Below are 18819 nucleotides of genomic sequence, written 5' to 3' on the forward strand. Positions count from 1 at the left end.
CAGCTTCGCCTTATTTAACATAGGGTATGCCCTGACAGTGATGTTCAGAGCCTCAACAGGTAATGTATGGCCATGCTGTTAAAACATTTTCCTTATAGCAGCGTGGCACTTACAAGGTGGTCGGTAAAAGAGAACCTTTCTTTGGTGTGGACCAAGATTGTGTCGCAGACCTGACAAAATAAATACATTTATTTTAGTTATAAATTAAATTATTTATTATAATATAAATATTGAGATACAAGGTTTCCATCCCGACAGCAACAATGTATCAGGCAGAATCCATATTTTATATCTCCGTATTTTTTTCAAAAATTAATGCTATTGGTCACCCTTTGTATCTGTCAATGTGTTTTACAAATATTTAACCAATGAAAAGCATTAAAAGAGCTTGGAAATTATTTTGGGGAAAAAACAGGTTTTCTTTCGTTTCCTGAAAAGTAACAGTTTTGGACATACAAGGCTTCCGTCCGACAGCAATGATTTGTGTGTGTGTTACTACGTTATTTAACATTTTACCAAAATTCAAGCTCAAATGGAGTTTGACAAGGGTTTTTAACCAGTAAATTAAAGATTCCACTAGGTGGCGACAAATAACATTGTTGACTGAAACGTGCTTACGTATGATGACGTAAGCACGTTAGTGCGAGCCCTCCCCGAAGCCATAGAGAATGCATTGCAGCGCCTGCCTTTCGAAAAAAAACATCTTTGAATGTAAGTCTATGGGAAGAATCTGGGCGATTCTCAGCCAGAGTGAAATCGCCCAAAAAGAGGCGGTACTCCACAGAACGTGACATGACGCTGATTGGACTATATCCAGAGGCACAGTAACGGCGAGCGTAACTCTGTGGTTGAATGAGATTGTTAATGTGATTGAAAAAGTCCCTTTCACACTTTGGTGGTGCGTCGCCCAATCGCCCTAATGAAGAAACCGCCCCTGTTCACATGTATGATTGTGTGTATGTGTGAGGTCCATCTCAGCCTCAAATAATTACCTCGTGTGATGTGTAAACATCACCACTTGGGAGACAAAGGTGGCCGGTTGTGCTGTCCACCCACCCCCTCGTGTGTCGTGCCGGCTTTCATAGGTGCTCGCGAACAGCACTTGCTCCACCAGTCTGTTAATGCTATATGGGGGATCTTTGTCATTGTTTTTCGTGCATGTGAATGTGTGTGCGTGGCTATGTGTCCACGTGTATCTATGTGTAATGACGACTTGACACACTTCGCTTGAGATGGCACATTATTGAAGACGCGTTCACTTGACATCGGCGGAGACCCCACTGCAACAGCCCCAAGTCTCCCGCGCATCTCCCTTATATACCAACTGAGGCCACGCCCCCCTTCCTGAACCTTCTCGCTGACTCTGGAGGTTCACTCCACCGGCAAACTCTACCGTCCTCTTCCGTCACCTGACCACGCTCCCTTCTCGATCATTCCCGTAGCCACCAGTCCCTTGGCACTCACAACTGATACCCCTGTCATTACCTCCTGTGGCTACTAGTGCACTCGCACTGCAGGCTGACTCCCTTGTCATTACCTACTGTGGCCACTAGTGCATTTCGCACTGTAAGTTGTCATTACCTCCCGTGGCCACTAGTTCACTCACACCGCATGTAGGCTCTATTGTCATTACATATGTATAATACATGTGTATATATGTTTGGCTATGCATGTATGTATATCTATGTGTAATAAAGGACTCGACACGGTATCTGGCTTGGTGTCCTTTATTCGGGTTCGTATACTTTTCCCACATGGCTCTTTCTCTGTCCCGTAGCAGCCTCACTGCTAATCTCCTCGTGCAGCCTCTCCAGCTGCCCTCGCTGCAGCCCCACCGCTGCTCTCTCTTCTCCGAAGCAGTCCCGCTGCTGTTCTCTTCGTGCAGCCTCCCAGCTGCCCTTGCTGCAGCCTCACCGCTGCTCCCTGCTTCTCCGGGGTCGGTCACCGCTGGCCGACGGTGCCCTATCCGTACTCTGTGTGTGTGGCGATCTCGCCACTCTCCCCAGCCTTCGCCCTGCGTGGCCTTACTCTAGCCCAGTCTCCAACAACCTCCTCTCCTCTTCCGGTTTCTCCCCTTTTAGACCTGAACCCTCTCCCCCACGTGACGTAACTCCTCCCCCCATGACGTCACATCAGGAAGGTCGTTTACGCCCGAATTACACCACCCTCCCCCGTAGAGAAAATCCAGCCGACCTCGGCTGAACAACAACTCCAACAAGTAATGCGAGCGAACACGACCGAACACGTTAAAAGATACGAAGCATACAATAATATAACAGTAAAACAAGAACACAACACAACATTCAACGAAATGTGAGGGATTTTGAGCGGGTGCGGGTCGCCGGCCCGTCCCGGACGGTCGGCGGCCCACCCGCCGAGCGGGAACGTGACAGGGTTTTAGGAGCGACAGAACAAAGTTCATCTGTCGCTATTGGAGGCCCGCCAACGTCCCGGTCCCGTATTCCCGAAGGCCCAGCGTCAGAGGTGTCCCGCGATCGGGTCTGCGGCGGGGTCGGAAGGGCTGCGGGTCTCAGAGTTTTCGCAGCCGTAGTAGGCACACCCCGAGCAGAGCCTCCTTTGTCCTGCGGCGTCACGGCCGGCTTGTCTGTAAAAGGCACGACAGGCGCTCTTGCAAGGTCAACAGGCACAGGCAAGGGCGAGTCGGCAGCAACAGACCCCGGCAAGGCAACATCAGGAGATGACGCATCAGGTCGAGGGGCCACGTATGGTTTCAAGCGAGATGTGTGAACGAACCAACGCCGGGATCCAAACCGAACACGCGCTGACTGTGGGTTGGGAACCTCGATGAGGCGAACCGGCCCTTGCCATGGTTTATGTAATTTAGGAGAGGTACCTGGCCGCACTTGTGGGCAATGGAGCCAGGCCAGGTCCCCCACTTTCCAGGGGCACTCCCCCTTAGAGCGTCGAGCACACCGCTCGTTCCGGGCCTGGGCTTTGGCCGTAGCCATGCGGGCCCCTTCCCGCGCCACAGTAACATGGCGAACGGTGTCCTGAATATAATCAGGAAGAGGCTTAACAGGTCCCCTCACTCCAGTTCCCAACTGCACATTAATCGGCGGCACGTTTTCACGACCGTACATAAGAAAAAACGGCGAATATCCTGTAGCCGCATGCGGCGTCATCCGGTACGCCGAAAGTACGCCAGGGATATGCAAATCCCAATCTGATTGTTTTTCACTCACCGTGTGACACAACATGGCGGACAAGGTCCGATTTAGCCGTTCAACCATACCATCCGTTTGTGGGTGGTAGGGAGATGTCCGTATTTTCTTAGTTCCGAGAGCTGCACACACTTCCCCCAACAATTTAGAAGAAAAATTTCGGCCCTGATCCATGAGGAGCCTCTCCAGCGCCCCCTTGTCCATAACGTACCCAAATAGAAAGGCGTCTGTAATGGACGCCGCTGACTGGTCGGGCAAGGGCCAGGCCATCGGCCAGCGGGAGAGGTACTCCACGCCAACTAGCAAATATTTATTTCCCTTAGCAGATGGCGGAAAGGGTCCCAAAATATCTAACGCCACCAATTCATTAACTCGAGACACCTGAATAGACTGTATCGGCGGCACATATGGATGTTTAGGTGGCTTCCGGCGGGCACAATCGGGACACGCGCGAACGTGACCGACGACGTCTGTCGTCATGCCGTGCCAATAGTAATCTCGCTGCAGCGTCAATAGGGTCTTCTGCACCCCCAGATGTAAAAGAGTGTCGCAATGCAGAGTCCTAATCAATTCGTACCGCAAAGATGCCGGTACAACCAGACGCCAGCGTTCCTGTATCCCTTCCCTCCACATCAGCAGACCATCACGGAGAGCGGTTTCCGACACATCCCCCGTACCCGGTCCCCCACCCTCCTTCACAGGCCGCTTACGTAAAGTCACCAATGAATTGTCCAACATTTGTTCCCGAATCCACACAGACCTCGGGAGATGCAAAATCCCATCAGCCGGTCCCCCATCAGCCGGCCCCGGCTCATTCGGAGCTTCAGGCACTTCGACCGCCAGCGCGACAGGCTGAGGGGGGTGCTGAATCGGCCCACATCTATGCGTTCCAGACGCGCACGCACAAGGGGATCGCTGTGGCAGCCTGGAAAGCGCGTCCGCATTGGCGTGACGCACCCCCTTCCAATGGTGAATTTGGAAGGAAAATTCTTGCAGCGTGTCCAACCACCGCGCCAGCTGGCCGGATGGCTGGTCCATCTTAAGAGCATACTGCAAGGCCGCATGATCCGTGCGTACAATAAACGAACGGCCGTACAGATACGGTCGAAATTGGCGGAGAAAACAAACAATAGCCAAACAGTTCCTTGCGAGTGACGCAGTAGCGGGTTTCCGCGGGAGACAAAACCCGGCTACCGTACGCCACAACGCATTCCACACCACCTTTGGACTGAGACAACACCGCCCCAATGCCCGTGTCGCTCGCGACCGTATCCAGAATGAAAGGATGTTCAAAATCTGGATAATCCAACGTCGGCGCCGTAGCCAATAGATCGCGCAGGCCCAGAAATGCCGCCTCTTCTGGCGGTCCCCAAGCAAATTTGTGTCCTTTACCCGTATGGAGGTGCAAGGGCTTCGCGATCGTCGCAAAATTCGGAACAAACCTCCGATAATATGAGGCAAACCCCAAAAACCGACGCACATCCCCCACCGTGGCCGGGGTTGGCCAGTCACGGACGCACGCTGTTTTTTCTGGATCCGTGGCCACCCCGTCCGCACTAACGATGTGCCCCAAGTAACGCACGGAGTGTTGCAGTAAATGCTCGTCAAATGTGCGGCTGAAGACGATAATATCGTCTAAATATATCAGACATGTCTCCCACTGCAACCCCGTTAATACCAACTCCATCAACCTTTGAAAAGTGGCAGGGGCCGCATTCAACCCCATCGGAAGACAGTTAAATTGGAATAACCCCTGCGGCGTACGGAAAGCAGTCTTCTCCCGCGAGGACTCGTCAAGGGGAAGCTGCCAGAAGCCCGAAGAGAGATCCAGCGTTGAAAAGAACTTAGCCCCCGACAAGGCATCGAGAGAGTCGTCCATACGCGGCAGGGGGTACGCATCTGCCACCGACACTTTATTTAATTTGCGGAAATCTACACAAAATCGCAATTTGCCGTCCTTTTTCTTAACCAAAACAACAGGCGCGCCCCATGGGCTGTTAGATGGAGATATTATGTCCGCAGCCAACATGTCATCCACTGCCCCACGAACGTGCTCTCGCTCAGCCGGACTCATCCGATGCGAGTTCAACCGAATAGGGGCAGCGTCCCCTGTGTCAATATGATGGTAAAGCAACGAGGTGCGTCCCAAGTCCAAATCGTCGGAGCTAAACACATCAGAATAACTCAATAATAATTTACGAATCGCACAACGTTGTTCCCCGGAAAGGGCAGAATTCTCCCCACACAATTCGGCGATCCAGCGATCATCTGCAGCCTCAGGGCCTGAAACACCACCAACCATAACCTGGCTGGCCAGATGATCATGAGCCGTAAACGCAGTAGTGGCATGTGCCACAACCGTACCAGCCGGTACACACACACTTTCGGTACTTGCGTTAAGCACCTGCAAAAATGGCTGCTGGTCCGGCCGGACAATAGTTTGCACCCCAACGAGCGCCGATCCGCCCGTGATGGTGGTGGACGGCGACAACAAAACCCCAATAGCTCCTTGACGACCAGGCACAGGCTTCCGATATCGCAAGGGAATGAGCATATGTGAGCCTGGTGGAATATCAACAGATACTTCGGACAGCGCCTGCACCTGGGCGACAGGAGAAGGTCGCCCCCAGGGCGACGGCAGAAATGTAATTTTACGCCCCTCCGGTAATTCCCCCCATGACGTCACATCCGGAAGGTCGTTTACGCCCGCATTACATATGTACAGTGTGTGTGTATGTTAAACTTATTCTGAACAATGCTCATCAATCTACCATACTAATTGGAGGTGTGGGGGAAGGACAATAAATTGAACATAAACAATTGTTCTAAAGAAATTAGTTTTAAATCTAGATGATTTAAAACTGCATAGCTCCAATGCCCATTCTCTGCGGCAGTATTGCACTCGGATCGCATTGCAATCAGTTGCATAGGGGTTCACCTCGGATGATTGGTGATGATAGATGGGGGTGCAACCCAGTCACACCCTCTATTAATGACAAATACCACCAATATTTCTGTGTGCCTTATGTATGTTGACCTTCTTTTGCACCGTACGTAGCCAACCGTCTTCATTAGAGGTGCGCCTACATGGTTTGGGAGCATCAATTGCAGGCGTCAGGGCACGCAGACCTGACAAGTCTGTGAGAAAAAAGAAGAACAGATAAATTGCCCCTGCAAAGTCAACCCTGCCATGGCCGATAATAGCAGCGGGCGAGTAATCGCTTTTGAAGGCGTACATAGCCAACGTGTTTCTGATTGTCGGAGCTTTGATGAAGGTGACATCGGTGGCCCATTATAGAATAGTGTGTGTGGCATTTGCTCTGGGGGAATGCGGATAAGTCAACAAAGCCAAAACGAATATCAAAGTAAGCCCCCATTATACAATTGAGTTGTGTTGTCAGTGGAATATATGAGTATCTGACATGTAGGCTGTAGCGACCAATATTATCCATGAAGGTTTTTGGGTTAGATCGTGTGAATATAAATGTGTCGTTTAATCCGCCACCACTTGACACACGGTAATTGCAACCAGCTTCAACTGGTCTCATTTTGGTTGTAAATGCTGTGGGTTTACTCTCCAACACACTGGTGTGCTGAACTAATAACTATTTGACACGTTTTGTTCACGTGACAAACCTTACTAATTGGCTGTGTCGGGTGGTGGAATTTGTTCAAGGGCACATTTATATTTACGCGATCTCACCAAAAAACCTTTATTTTGGATACATGAGCATTGTATGAACTTATCATGAATTAACCTGCACCAACAGCATGCAACAAGTGGGTGATGGGTGGGTAGACTAATGGGTGAGTAGGTTGGTAGGTGGATAGATAGATAGATAGGTGGGTGTCTAGGTAGGTGGGTGCGTTTTTTAGGTAGGGATGTTGGTAGGTAGCCAGGTGAACAGATTGGTAGGTGGGTGAGTAGGTAGGCAGCCTTCGGGGTAGGCATGTAACAGTCCTCCATAACGGTCCCCACAACATCACTGACGTCAATCCTTGCACTGAGTTAATTTGCAGTAACCTCGAGGTATGAAGAAAGGGGATTGGTAGCTGGAGATGAGGAGACATGGATGAGGGGAGGGGTAGGGAATGGGAGAGGGAGCCGTGGGAATAAGAGGGGACGTCGGCAGGAGTGACGGTGGAAGGAGGGAGCTGTGAGTGAAGGAGAGAGAGCTGTGGGTGAAAGAGGGCGCTATGTGTGGTAAATGTAGAATTAAGCGACTCGAACCCTTACCTGTCTCCGTGTGTTGGTGAGGAGAGTGGCTACTACAGGTAAGTAGGTAGTGGGTGAATTGTGCGGTAGGAAGGTTGGTCCATTGGCAAGTAAATATGTGGCCATAAAAAAGAGCAGTGGAGTTTATCACCACGATGTCTCCTTCATATTTGTGGATCGGGCATTGCGTCGTTATATGTTGTACGGTCTGTCCTGGACAAGGACAGTCGCACATTACTGGAGAGTGTTATTTATTTATATTCGTGCACCAGGTACCCGCAATCTGAAACGGTGTGTAAAGTGGGTGTGGTTTACGGTGAACTCTGAACTGGCCTCATTGTGCCGACATGGCCATGAGCCACCCAGCCAGCCTCATCGTCTCACAAAGTTCTGATTAATCACAACACGGCAATTTGTAAGTTCCAGAATGGGAGGAGAGCAATGTGACTGCACATGGTCTCCACATGTCGGGAAGTGTGAAATTACCCCTCCAGGCGCCACGGGGAAAAAAAAAACAATTCAGAAAACGCTGAACACGCTGTGTTCTTTATCGACTGTGATTTTCTTTGTGGGAAAAAAAATTGTAAAGGAAAAAAAAACATGTCTCTCTAAAAAACAACAGCTATCCCACTGTGTCTAATTCCTTTCCGTACCAACAAAAGTAACCATGGCATTTAAATAATATATATGTGTGCTTGCACTTCTAGTTTAACTTTTTTTTGGGAACCTGAAAAGTGTTTTTTATGTCATCAAAATTCCATTAAAAACAACTGTTCAACTGCAATGTTATTTCAAATTCGAAATCGGGTGAAATGAAATTGGCGTGACCAACTTGGTTTCATTATAATAATAATAATGTCGAATAACCAAGTGTTGATATGGCAGGGCTGAATTCTTGGGTTTGAATCCAAGCAGCCACCTGTAATTAAATAGGTCTCTCAAGTTCCGTGATTTGATTGCCTAAGCCTGACTATCAATGACTGTGTCCAACAATCCATCACATTGAAGCTCAGCATTGCATTTGGATGAATTTCAGCTCTGAGAATAAAAAAAATATATATCGGTTTGACTATCATGCAATGAACGTTGCTCTGTGCTCATAGTCTGTGGGAAAATTCTGCCCCTGGTTGTGTGGACCAGATAGTAATAAGTCAGATTATCTCCTTGATCAGACACGCATGGATGGAGTTCACCTTCAACTGGTTTGATTTCCAGAATCTTAGCGGTGCCAGCTCATTACCTTGACATCGTGCGAGCTCCCCGAGCCACCTGACCATCTCAAACACGTGTGCTTGTACAAGCCGCATAGCAAGGAATGTATGTATATTAATGAGCTAGGTATAGACATTGTATTTCATGGCGAGTTGAGCATTATCAAATTGATGACTATCATGGACATAAAGTTCATGGACCTGACGTGGATGACGAAGGATGCATGTTGTTCTTGGTAATCCTGAACACACATGATCAACAATTACACGCGTGGGTTCATATAACATGAGCAACTGATGTTGTCCACTGCCAGGAGTCAAACCTAGGTTGGCTGTGTTGTAATACATTGTGCAAAGGACTTCCCTGCCGCTATCACAACCCGTGTGCCCGTTTTTTTGTATCTAAACAGCTGTGCCCCGGACCAGCGCCACCCAATGCAACTCCGTTCCTGAGCCTAAGTTTGGCCGACGGATGGGCAGCAATTTTAGTGCTGGAGCTTTGCTCAGATTCGAATGCAACTCTGGATATATTCTTCAAGGTGCGAAGGCTATCGTGTGCCAAAGGGTGCCAAACGCCCTTGCTCAGTGGAATGGCTCCCTGCCCGCCTGTGTTGGTAAGTTCTCGTTTGATTTAATTCCATTTCTACTTCTCTCACGTTCTCTCTATGTTAATCTTCATTTACGATGGGTAGTCGGAAATTCAGTGGCCTGACGTTAAATTGTCGTGATGAAAGAGCTTAGCTCATTCGATTACTCCAGGATACATATTTTTATTCCAATGTACTAGTCACAACTGCTTTGCTTCTTAAAAGCATTAACACATTCCACAGCAGTAGATCTACCCTGTAATGTCTTACACAGGTGCAAAATGCATCTTGTTTGTGTGTTCACTGAAACTTTTGGAAAGATCAAAAGTCCAGAGAAATTTGGAGAGATTAACAAAAGAGAGATAATCCTGGGAAATGCAGAACCCCCGCCGCTGCCCATCTAACACTGCCCAGGATAGTGACACATCAATACACAGTTAAAGCATCACTGTCAGATTAGTTTTTTTGTTGGAGCCAATGTTATAAATATCAGTCATTGCATTTCCATCCAGGCCATAGCATTTCCGATCGCCCTTTGTGATTGTCCAGGCTTGTTTCGTTGGTTCAGTGGCTAAAGCACTTGACTTGCAATCAGAAGGTTGCATATTGAAATCCTGGTTGGGGGGATGACTCAGCCAGTGACTCAAGAGGGGTCAATAATATCAGTATCATGCTGTGGGACGTCAGCGGTGATCATTCCCTGAAGTGACCAGGCCCTGCTATGATGAGGTAGAATTTTCAATCTGGGCTCAAGGCTGACATTGAAGGTGATTTCTCCCCCCATTGTTCGTCTGAACAGAGAGTGAACATTATCACGTGACTGTTTTTTTACGTCAGAATGCCTTTAAATTTCTAAATTGTAAACATATTCATCAACTGTGTACGAATGAAAGAACATTAGTTCTTTAACGGCAACATTTGGGAATTCTTACGTTGAAAATGTGTCTTCACCACTTTGGAAATACCACGTTAATATATTTCTTCCGGTGATAATTAGTGCTTAAGCATTCTATGGTCACAACTGAAAGTGAGAAAACATTTTAAGCAGTAGTTAATTGTCATGGATGGATTGACCCCACCCTAGGAATTTGGATTTCTGACCACTGGCTGGGGGCTAGCTACTAATTGCCCTTCCAGTATTTAATTGGCATTCAACATAATGCAATGTGCAAGTATTATGGTCACTGAATTCAAGTAAGAAGATAATAAATTCATTAATTAATGGAAGCAGCTTAATACATGTTTGTGAGAATAAAGTATTCTCATGCTGTCCGATGGAATTAGTATTTTATTGATGTAAAATCCAGTTCACTCAACTCTATTACAAATACATCAGGTGAAGGTTAGGCCCATGGCACTCATGATGGGCATCTATAAGCTTTGGGCCAGCACTTATTAAAGCATGGGTTCTCATCTGGCTTATTAGAACCACGAATAAACCAGGATTTCCTGGTGAACTAGAGTGATTGATGGTCTAAGCCTGGTCCCTGATTATGGTGAGATTAATTAACACACCGTTATAAATTCGCTTTTGTATCTATTTTGAGACCAAACTGATTTGAAGAAAGAACAGACGTATTATCCGTTTATTAAACGTATATTAGAGGCCAACTAAACCATGATAAGTATAACCCGTAAAAACAAAGTTTTTCACTATAAATCCTTTATATGCGTGGCGGCTAGAGTCCTCTCGTCCTCTGGCTTGAGATGGCTGCCACCTATGGGTCAGATGATTGCATTGCACCATTAAGCAATTGGTAATTAAATATAATATTTTTGTCCTAAAAAGTGTAAAATTTTGGAAAAAAATTTTCACGAACATTAATTCTCACGCACAACGAGTCTGTGTGGAAAATATCGCAGCGAATTGGATCACGGGAAGTGGGTTAAAAAACGACCGAAAGATTTGCACGGTCCTAAGCTAGCAAGCAAACTTAATATAAAGGATTTAAAAAGTAGTTGTATTTGGAAAATGTTTTTTTCTACTATTGACGCATACTCCCATTCACGTTCTACAAATGAAAAATGGACGTCAATAACATTCTGCTTGGCCTTAAAATAATAATTTCAGCTTGTAACGTGCATACAGCATTCAACTCACTCTCGAAGAGAGAAAACGATTCTGAGATGCAAAGGGGAAACACAGACGAGTGGGAAAGGCAGCCAGGTTGTGAGCCGGCACCATGCAGAATCATCCCCCAAAACTCTGCAGTCCTCGATCTATTAAAGTGTTACCGGCCAATGCATGAGTTTTTATATATGGGAGGAAACCAGATCATACAGATAAAACTGACCCGTGTGAGGGGCAACACTCTATCCCATATAAATAGAACAAATGGAGATTAGTCCACACCTGATGGCAAGCCACAATGTATGACACCTCGACGCCCACAGAAAGAGACTTTCACGAAATTTGAGTGATCCACCAACCCTTGACTTCACAGTGCTGGATTACAGGCATGCGGGGTCTATGAGAAGGCATTTGATTCAGTAAAAAAAAACGTTTTCATTCCAGCTATATTAAATCAATGGCCTAACTGAAATATTCATAGGAATTCTGACATAAGCATACTCCAAAATGATACAAATCAGAACAAATGTCAAGATAGGATGCACGCTGTCTTCAACACTAGTTGAAGTAATATTAATGATGTTTTCCATAGATTGTGTTGGAGAAATAAAATTATAGAAGTATAGAAAAAGTATAAATCGTCTCCGGTGTGTTGATGTCATAGTCATGATGACAACAAATGGAATAGGGCTACGAAAAAATATTCAAGAACCTAACAAGAAAGGCTGCATAGTTTGGCTTAAAGATGAATTTGAGCAAAACAAATGCCACGAAGAGATCCAGTTATCTGAAAGAGAGAAAACAATTCCCCCGGGGGTGGACATAGTTGGAAAAACAATCAATCATTGAAGGTGGACTGGGATCGCTGTGGTGAACAAAGTAGGTGAGATCCAGGGCATGTTGCAGTGCTTTGGAAGAATAATAATAATAATATAACATATTGATAGTGAAAAACATTATAACATCTTAACACCTGTTTTGTTGCCAGATAAAAGGGGAAAGCCTATTCTCATATTTTGGTACTCGCAAAGGAGGTCCCATGATGTAGATGCTCACCCGAGCCCTCATTACTATGATAATATATGCATTGTCTTTGTGATGTACGCCTTTTGGCGTCCTCTGGTCTAACACCGTTTTGAGACTCGGCTCGAAAAGAAAGCTGTCTCTTGTGTGGACCAATCAGTTTCAAAGACAATGCAGATATTATCAGAGTACGTTTTTGGTTTGCGTTCTGACCACGAGTATTGTGGTTAATGCAGACATGATTCCTTGTAAAAGGTTTCAGTTTGGTGTTTTAACATCTTAACACCTGTTTTGTTGCCAGAAAAAAGGGGAAAACCTATTCTCATTATACCAATGTGCCTCAAGAAGAGTGCTTTCATTTTGTGTCTATTTCCCGCCATGGTATGTGGATCGACAAACACGGTCACTGACAACAACAACAAAACATTAAATAAAAAACCGAAATGTGTTTTGGGAATTACAGTAACAGACAGAATAAAGAACACACGGGTCAGATAAGTAATTTTGACGGTTAAAAACAGTAAGTGGGAATTGGGGGAAAGAAAAAGACATCGTTATAAGGGGTAACGGGTGATGTATGAGACTGGAGATAGAACGGCGGCTAATGGAGGGAACATCTACAAGAGGATGACCACCACTGACATTGAGCAATGAGATATGTGCAGCAGTGGAGATGGATTATGCATCGCAACACCACGAGGGATGGTGACAAAGTGGGAGGACCATGCAGCTGTAGAGAGATCACGGCTGTTGATGATGTAGTGTGTTGAATCCTATAACTCTGAAGGTGGGGCTTCACCTTGTTTTGGCTGACAGACACTGAGTGAATTACTTAATCGTCTATAATACAAAGTACACTTATTGTCAACCCACTGCTGGCTGAAGGCCTCCCCGTGCCGTGTTCACCACAGGGGTTGTTTGGCCAAACTTCACCACGCCTGCCAGGATGGGTTTTGTTGGAATGTAGAATTTCCACTGTTGACCTCATCCCATTGCACATTTGAGCATGGTGGGAAACATTTCACTTTGGACTTTGACAGAATTTGTCCGGCGCTTTCTGTCCAACTTCTTACGTAATCAGGTGGTTGTGTAAGATAGAACCTTGAGGACTAACAATGTACAGGTTGTATCCCATTAAGACGTGCGGCTCTGGTACAATGCAGCAATCCACAGTCATGCCATATGATGGTTCGCACTCTTTCTCCATGCCAATGATTCAGCAGGGATGTAAATGTCAGGATCTAAAAAGCATTTTTTAAGCTGCTTCCAGTATTGTGATATATTTTTAAACATATCTTTGTGTATGAGTATTACAATACGTGTGAACGTTTAGCATTTTGACGAGTGCCTTGGCAAATATTGATAATACACACGTTTCTTTGCACTGAAAGGAGCCTTTTGTTCAGAGTAAACAGATGAAGTGCCTGAGAAAAAGTGAATGATTAGTTCATTATTAGGTCGTCTGTGGGGAGATGTGTGGAAAAGTTGTATTATTCCAATGAAGCTTGCATGGGTTATGTAAACTATATAAATGTGGGTTATCAATATTTTCCATGAGCACATCTGATTTACAAACATAAATAAATGTGTAAATAGCAGATATCTTATCGTATAATCGGAATTGTATGCAAGCACAGATTGAAAACAACTCACCTCTGTTGTCATTAATGCTGATATAAATGTATGCAGGAGGCTAATGTGGCATTGTGAAGGATGGTTTACTCTGCTCTGCATTAGCCGTTTGTATAATTTTCTCTTGTAATTTTCTAAGTAAAAAATTTATAAATATTGTATTTACATTTTTAAGCAATATACTAGTGTGGGAGAGAACATTTTTCTCTTAGTATTCCTGAACCTGTAGTGGAAAAATACCACATTCCTCTGGTAAGGGATCCGTCTCTCCATACATACTATGTCCTGTAGAGAATTATGAGAAAGTAGTGCCAATTTTATCGACCCCAGAGAGGCGATGATGATCCTGGCCCCCTGCAATTTAATTCTGAACATTCCTTTTTGAGAGCTCAGCGCCTCTTAACTGCAGCGTCAGTCTCCACATTTTTTTTGTCTCACGTACAGTAGGCAGCCCCACACTGATCCTGGTCGTCCGCTGGACCGACTGTGCCCCCACCAACGTGTTCATGCCCCCTTTGAGTCGGCGTAGCGGGGGGGGGTAATATTACATTTCAAATACAATCTTTAAAAAAACATGACAATGTGAAATTTCCTCTACGAGCTTGGGCTAATTAACAGACATAAGCTTATTCGAGCAAGATGGAGCACTTGCTAACTTTGGACTTTTGAATGACGACAACGGTTAGTTGTTTTTTTCTGTGCACTCGCTCATGTATTTTGTTTGTTGGGGGGCGATTGAACAGGTGAATTAACAATACTAATAATAGCAAAGCATGGTGGTAGTGTTGCGGTTGAAATGCTGCCGAGAAAGTAAATCAAAATCAAGAAAGTAAATGTTTGTGTTTTTGCTTCCCCGGTGCCTCGTCTCACTTGTGCTGTGTTTTCTGTCCACACCAGCTGCTTGGCACGCTTGTCTAATGGACCAACTATGTGTTGCAGTGCCTTGCGGAGGAAACCTCACAGATCAAAGAGGCGCCATTCTTTCCGCTGGTTTCCCAGAACCGTACGATAACAATTTGAATTGTGTTTGGAAAATTACTGTGCCCGAGGGCTCAGGGGTGCAGGTAAGATCTCTCCGAAGAAGTCTCCCATCTAATTTGTATAACGGAATTGGAATTGCCACATTAACCGTGAATCCGCCAATCCCGTGTAACACAATCTCCGATCTCGCAGATGGTCGTAGGCATAATTATCCTAAAAACGGCAGTGCCCAGAGGTGATAAAAAAAATTATTAGCGAAAAAAGTGTAGTTTAACTTATGTTTGAGAGCTCGGCTTAATATGCTCTGACATTGACATAATGATGGCCGATTTCTATAATTGACCATTTCATACGTTACTTAAAGTAACCGTGTGTGCACGTATGAGCTTGTGAGTGCGTGGACCAGTGGTTTAATGGTTATCACAGTGCAATATAAACCAAGCCACCTGAGCATTGTTCCTGGCCATGGCTAACATCGATGCCAAATATGTGCACGGGTACCAGCTCCCCCCTGGTGTGCCATGCCAGTCTCGGTATATGTGTAATGCGGGCGTAAGCGACCTTCCGGATGTGACGTCACGGGGGGTGGAGTCATGTGACGTGGGTGGAAGGTTCGGGGCCTTAAGCGGGTAAACCGGAAGGGGAAGGCAGTCGGGGTGTGAGCGGAAAAGAGTGAGGCCACGCGGGCGAGTGTGGAGAGGGGGGGGGGCGCCGACGGCCATCGGGAGCCAACCCCGAAGATAAGAGGAAGCTGCGGAGTGGTGTGCAGCTGCAGAGGAGACAGCCAGAAGGGCTGCGTGTTAGAGGCAGCGGTGTGGCTGCCAGGAGGAGCTGCGAGAGAGAGAGAGAGAGAGGGCTGCATGTTAGAGGCAGCGGTGTGGCTGCCAGGAGGAGCTGCGGAGAGAGAGAGAGACAGCAAGAGGCTGTCAGAGCTGCGGAGGGAGAGGAGTTGCAGCGAGTACAGCCAAGGGGGGCTGTGTGAGAGAAACAGCAGCGGAGCTGCTGTTGTGGATCGGGCCGACATTGGAGTCAGCACCGTGGAGAAGCTACAGAGTAAAGACAGCCGTGTGGGTGTACAGCACGAACCGAATAAAGGACACTGAGCCAGACATCGTGGTCCAGTCGTTTATTACACTGGTGTCGGAAGTGCAACGGCATGTCGAAACAAGTGAGGAAGAAAGTTACTCCGGCGCCTGCATCGGCTTCTTCGTCCGACGACGACGAACTCCCTCCAACCACGGATCCTGTTGGGGTGGTGGAGGAGAGCCCGGCTGAGGCGACCACGGGAACAGGAGTGGAGGATGTTGGCGCGGTGGTGGGTCCGTCGACATCATCACACGCGGATCAACGATGGCAAGCGATGGCGGTACAACTGGAGGCACTTAAGGACGTCCTGGCGCATCTATGCCATCTCGTCGCGCCAGGGACGATGGATGATGCAATTGGTGCTCCGCGGGCCGCCACGTTGCCTGTCCTGCCGCCGCCATTGCCCACGCGGCAGGAGGCCGCCATTTTGCGCGCTCCGTGGCGCCAAACCGCCATCTTGGCCACGCCGCGGGCCGACGCCATTTTGAATTTGCCACCACAACCACCACCATTGGAAGACGGCGGGAAGAGGAGTCGGAGTCGCCACCTTACAACGGTTAAAGAATTTTCCGTCGGTGGGGACTGGAGCGCGTTCGCCTGCCGCTTCTTGGCGGCGGTACGCACAGCAAGATGGACCGATGCGGAGGCTTTGGAGGTGTTGCCGACTCTCCTGGACGACAAATCTGTCCGATTCTTCCGTTCCATAACGACCGATAAGAAGGCAACTTTACGTGGTGTTTTTCAAGAAATGGCCGATGCTTATGAGCCACCAGATGATGCGCATCGGCGATTCGCTCAACGACAACGAGCACCAGAGGAGTCGCCCGTGGCGTTCAGGGGTGCGGTGCTGGAGCTGGCCATGGCAGCTTATCCTGAGACGCCACAGGACCTGCTCGAGCCTCTCATATTAGGGAAAATGTTGGAGCTGTCTCGGGATCTAGGGATCCCCATGCCTGTGTGTGGGCATGAGAAGCTCACTTCCCGGACGGCTGCTAAGTGTCTCGATGCGCAATTCAACCTCCGTCGCTGGAAACAAGTGACGGCGTGGACGGGGGGGCCCGTCAAAGAAGAGGATGCGCTGGGGTGGAACCCTGCGCAGGCTGTCTATGTTCCGGATGACCGGGGCCCTCAACAACTGACGGCCGCCTCCGCTCCATGGACGGGACGCGGCGGGCCGAGACCGCGCGCGGCGCTACCAGAACGGGGCCGTCAGGAGGCGAGGCCTGCGCTTCGGCGCAACGAGGCCGAATGTTTCCGCTGCGGGCGTAGGGGCCACTACGCCAGGGACTGCTGGGCCCGCTTCCCGGCTCCGCCGCAGCAGGAGGCCTCGGCACCGGTCAAGTCGGCTAAAGATCCTCCGAAACAGGCATGTCGGCACGCACCAGACACTCGGCAAGGCTTTCCACCTCACCCACCACCTGTGTTGCGCGATCCTATTGTTGTTGTTAAAGAAAGGCCATCGACGGGGCCTTGTCATTCAGTTACGCAGTGGCGCAAATTGGCACGGAGAGTTGTCGCGGCCGCTACGGGTTCGTCCACTGTACCGGGGTCCATACAAGGTGTGGACGTGCGCATTTTGGTCGACTCGGGGGCGTCTGCGACTATTATATCGGATGTCATTTTCCATCTGTTGGGCATTCCGCCGGGGGCTGTGCGTCCGGTTTATGGGTCGTGCGTCGCTGCGAACGGGGGTAGCATGGGTATCGTGGGTCAGGTGGATGCTAAGATATCTATTGGGGATGTGTCGGCCTCGGGTGTTTTGTTGATATCGAGATCTTTGGCGGTTCCTTGTTTGTTAGGCACCGATTTTTTGGCTAAGATGCCCATTTTGATCAAAATCAATGAGAATTGTATTGAACTGCCGGGGGGCCGTCAAATCTCGTTTCTGCCGTCGCCCTGGGGGCGACCTGCTTCGGCCGTACAAGTGCAGGCGCTGTCCGTCGCATCTGTGGACATCCCACCTGGTACACAGATGCTTATACCCTTGCGGTATCGGAAGCCCCTGCCTGATCGGCTAGGAGCAGTAGGGGTCTTGTTGTCACCGTCCGCCACGATAACAACCGGGTTGGCGTTAGTGGGGGCACAGACCATCGTCCGGCCGGATCAATTACCGTTTTTACAGGTGCTTAATGCGGGGGGAGAAAACGTCCGTGTCCCGGCCGGTACGGTTGTGGCACATGCCACTACGGCGTTTGCGACCCATGATTGTCCACATAGCCGGGGAGTTGTTGCTGGGGTTTCCGAGCCAAGGAGTTCGGATGATCGTTGGGTTGCTCATTTATGTGACGAAAATTCTTCCCTGTCCATGGAGCAACGTGGTGCGCTGCGTAAATTGTTGTTGACATATTCCGATGTGTTCAGCTCCGATGATTTGGATTTGGGCCGCACTTCGTTGCTTTACCATCACATTGAGACGGGCGATGCTGCCCCTATTCGATTAAATTCGCATCGGATGAGTCCTGCGGAGCGAGAACACGTACGGGGGGCAGTGGAAGACATGTTGGCTGCGGACATTATATCGCCATCTAACAGCCCATGGGGCCCTCCAGTCGTCTTGGTTAAGAAGAAGGATGGCAAATTGCGATTTTGTGTTGATTTCCGCAAATTGAATAAGATATCGGTGGCAGATGCGTACCCCCTGCCGCGTATGGATGACTCCCTCGACGCATTGTCGGGGGCTAAGTTCTTTTCCACACTGGACCTCTCTTCGGGATTTTGGCAGCTTCCCCTTGACGAGTCCTCACGGGAGAAAACCGCATTCCGTACGCCGCAGGGGTTATTTCAATTCAACTGTCTCCCGATGGGATTGAATGCGGCCCCTGCTACATTT

General features: G+C 48.2%; 1 protein-coding gene across 4 annotated transcripts in view; it reads left to right on the forward strand.

The window, feature by feature from the left end:
* LOC144938460 (CUB and sushi domain-containing protein 3-like) overlaps positions 1 to 18819 on the forward strand; it is a 683443-nt gene that overhangs the window by 489365 nt on the left and 175259 nt on the right. For 3 of the 4 annotated variants that reach the window (XM_078866283.1, XM_078866285.1, XM_078866286.1), the window contains 2 exons: positions 9020 to 9223; positions 14820 to 14986. In XM_078866283.1, coding sequence (XP_078722409.1) covers positions 9020 to 9223; positions 14820 to 14986 — 371 coding nt within the window. The remainder of the gene's footprint in view (positions 1 to 9019; positions 9224 to 14819; positions 14987 to 18819) is intronic. The other variant, XM_078866284.1, reaches the window with a different exon arrangement.

The sequence above is a fragment of the Lampetra fluviatilis genome, chromosome 22 (genome assembly GCF_964198595.1).
Source record: "Lampetra fluviatilis chromosome 22, kcLamFluv1.1, whole genome shotgun sequence".
Taxonomy (NCBI): Eukaryota; Metazoa; Chordata; class Hyperoartia; order Petromyzontiformes; family Petromyzontidae; genus Lampetra; species Lampetra fluviatilis.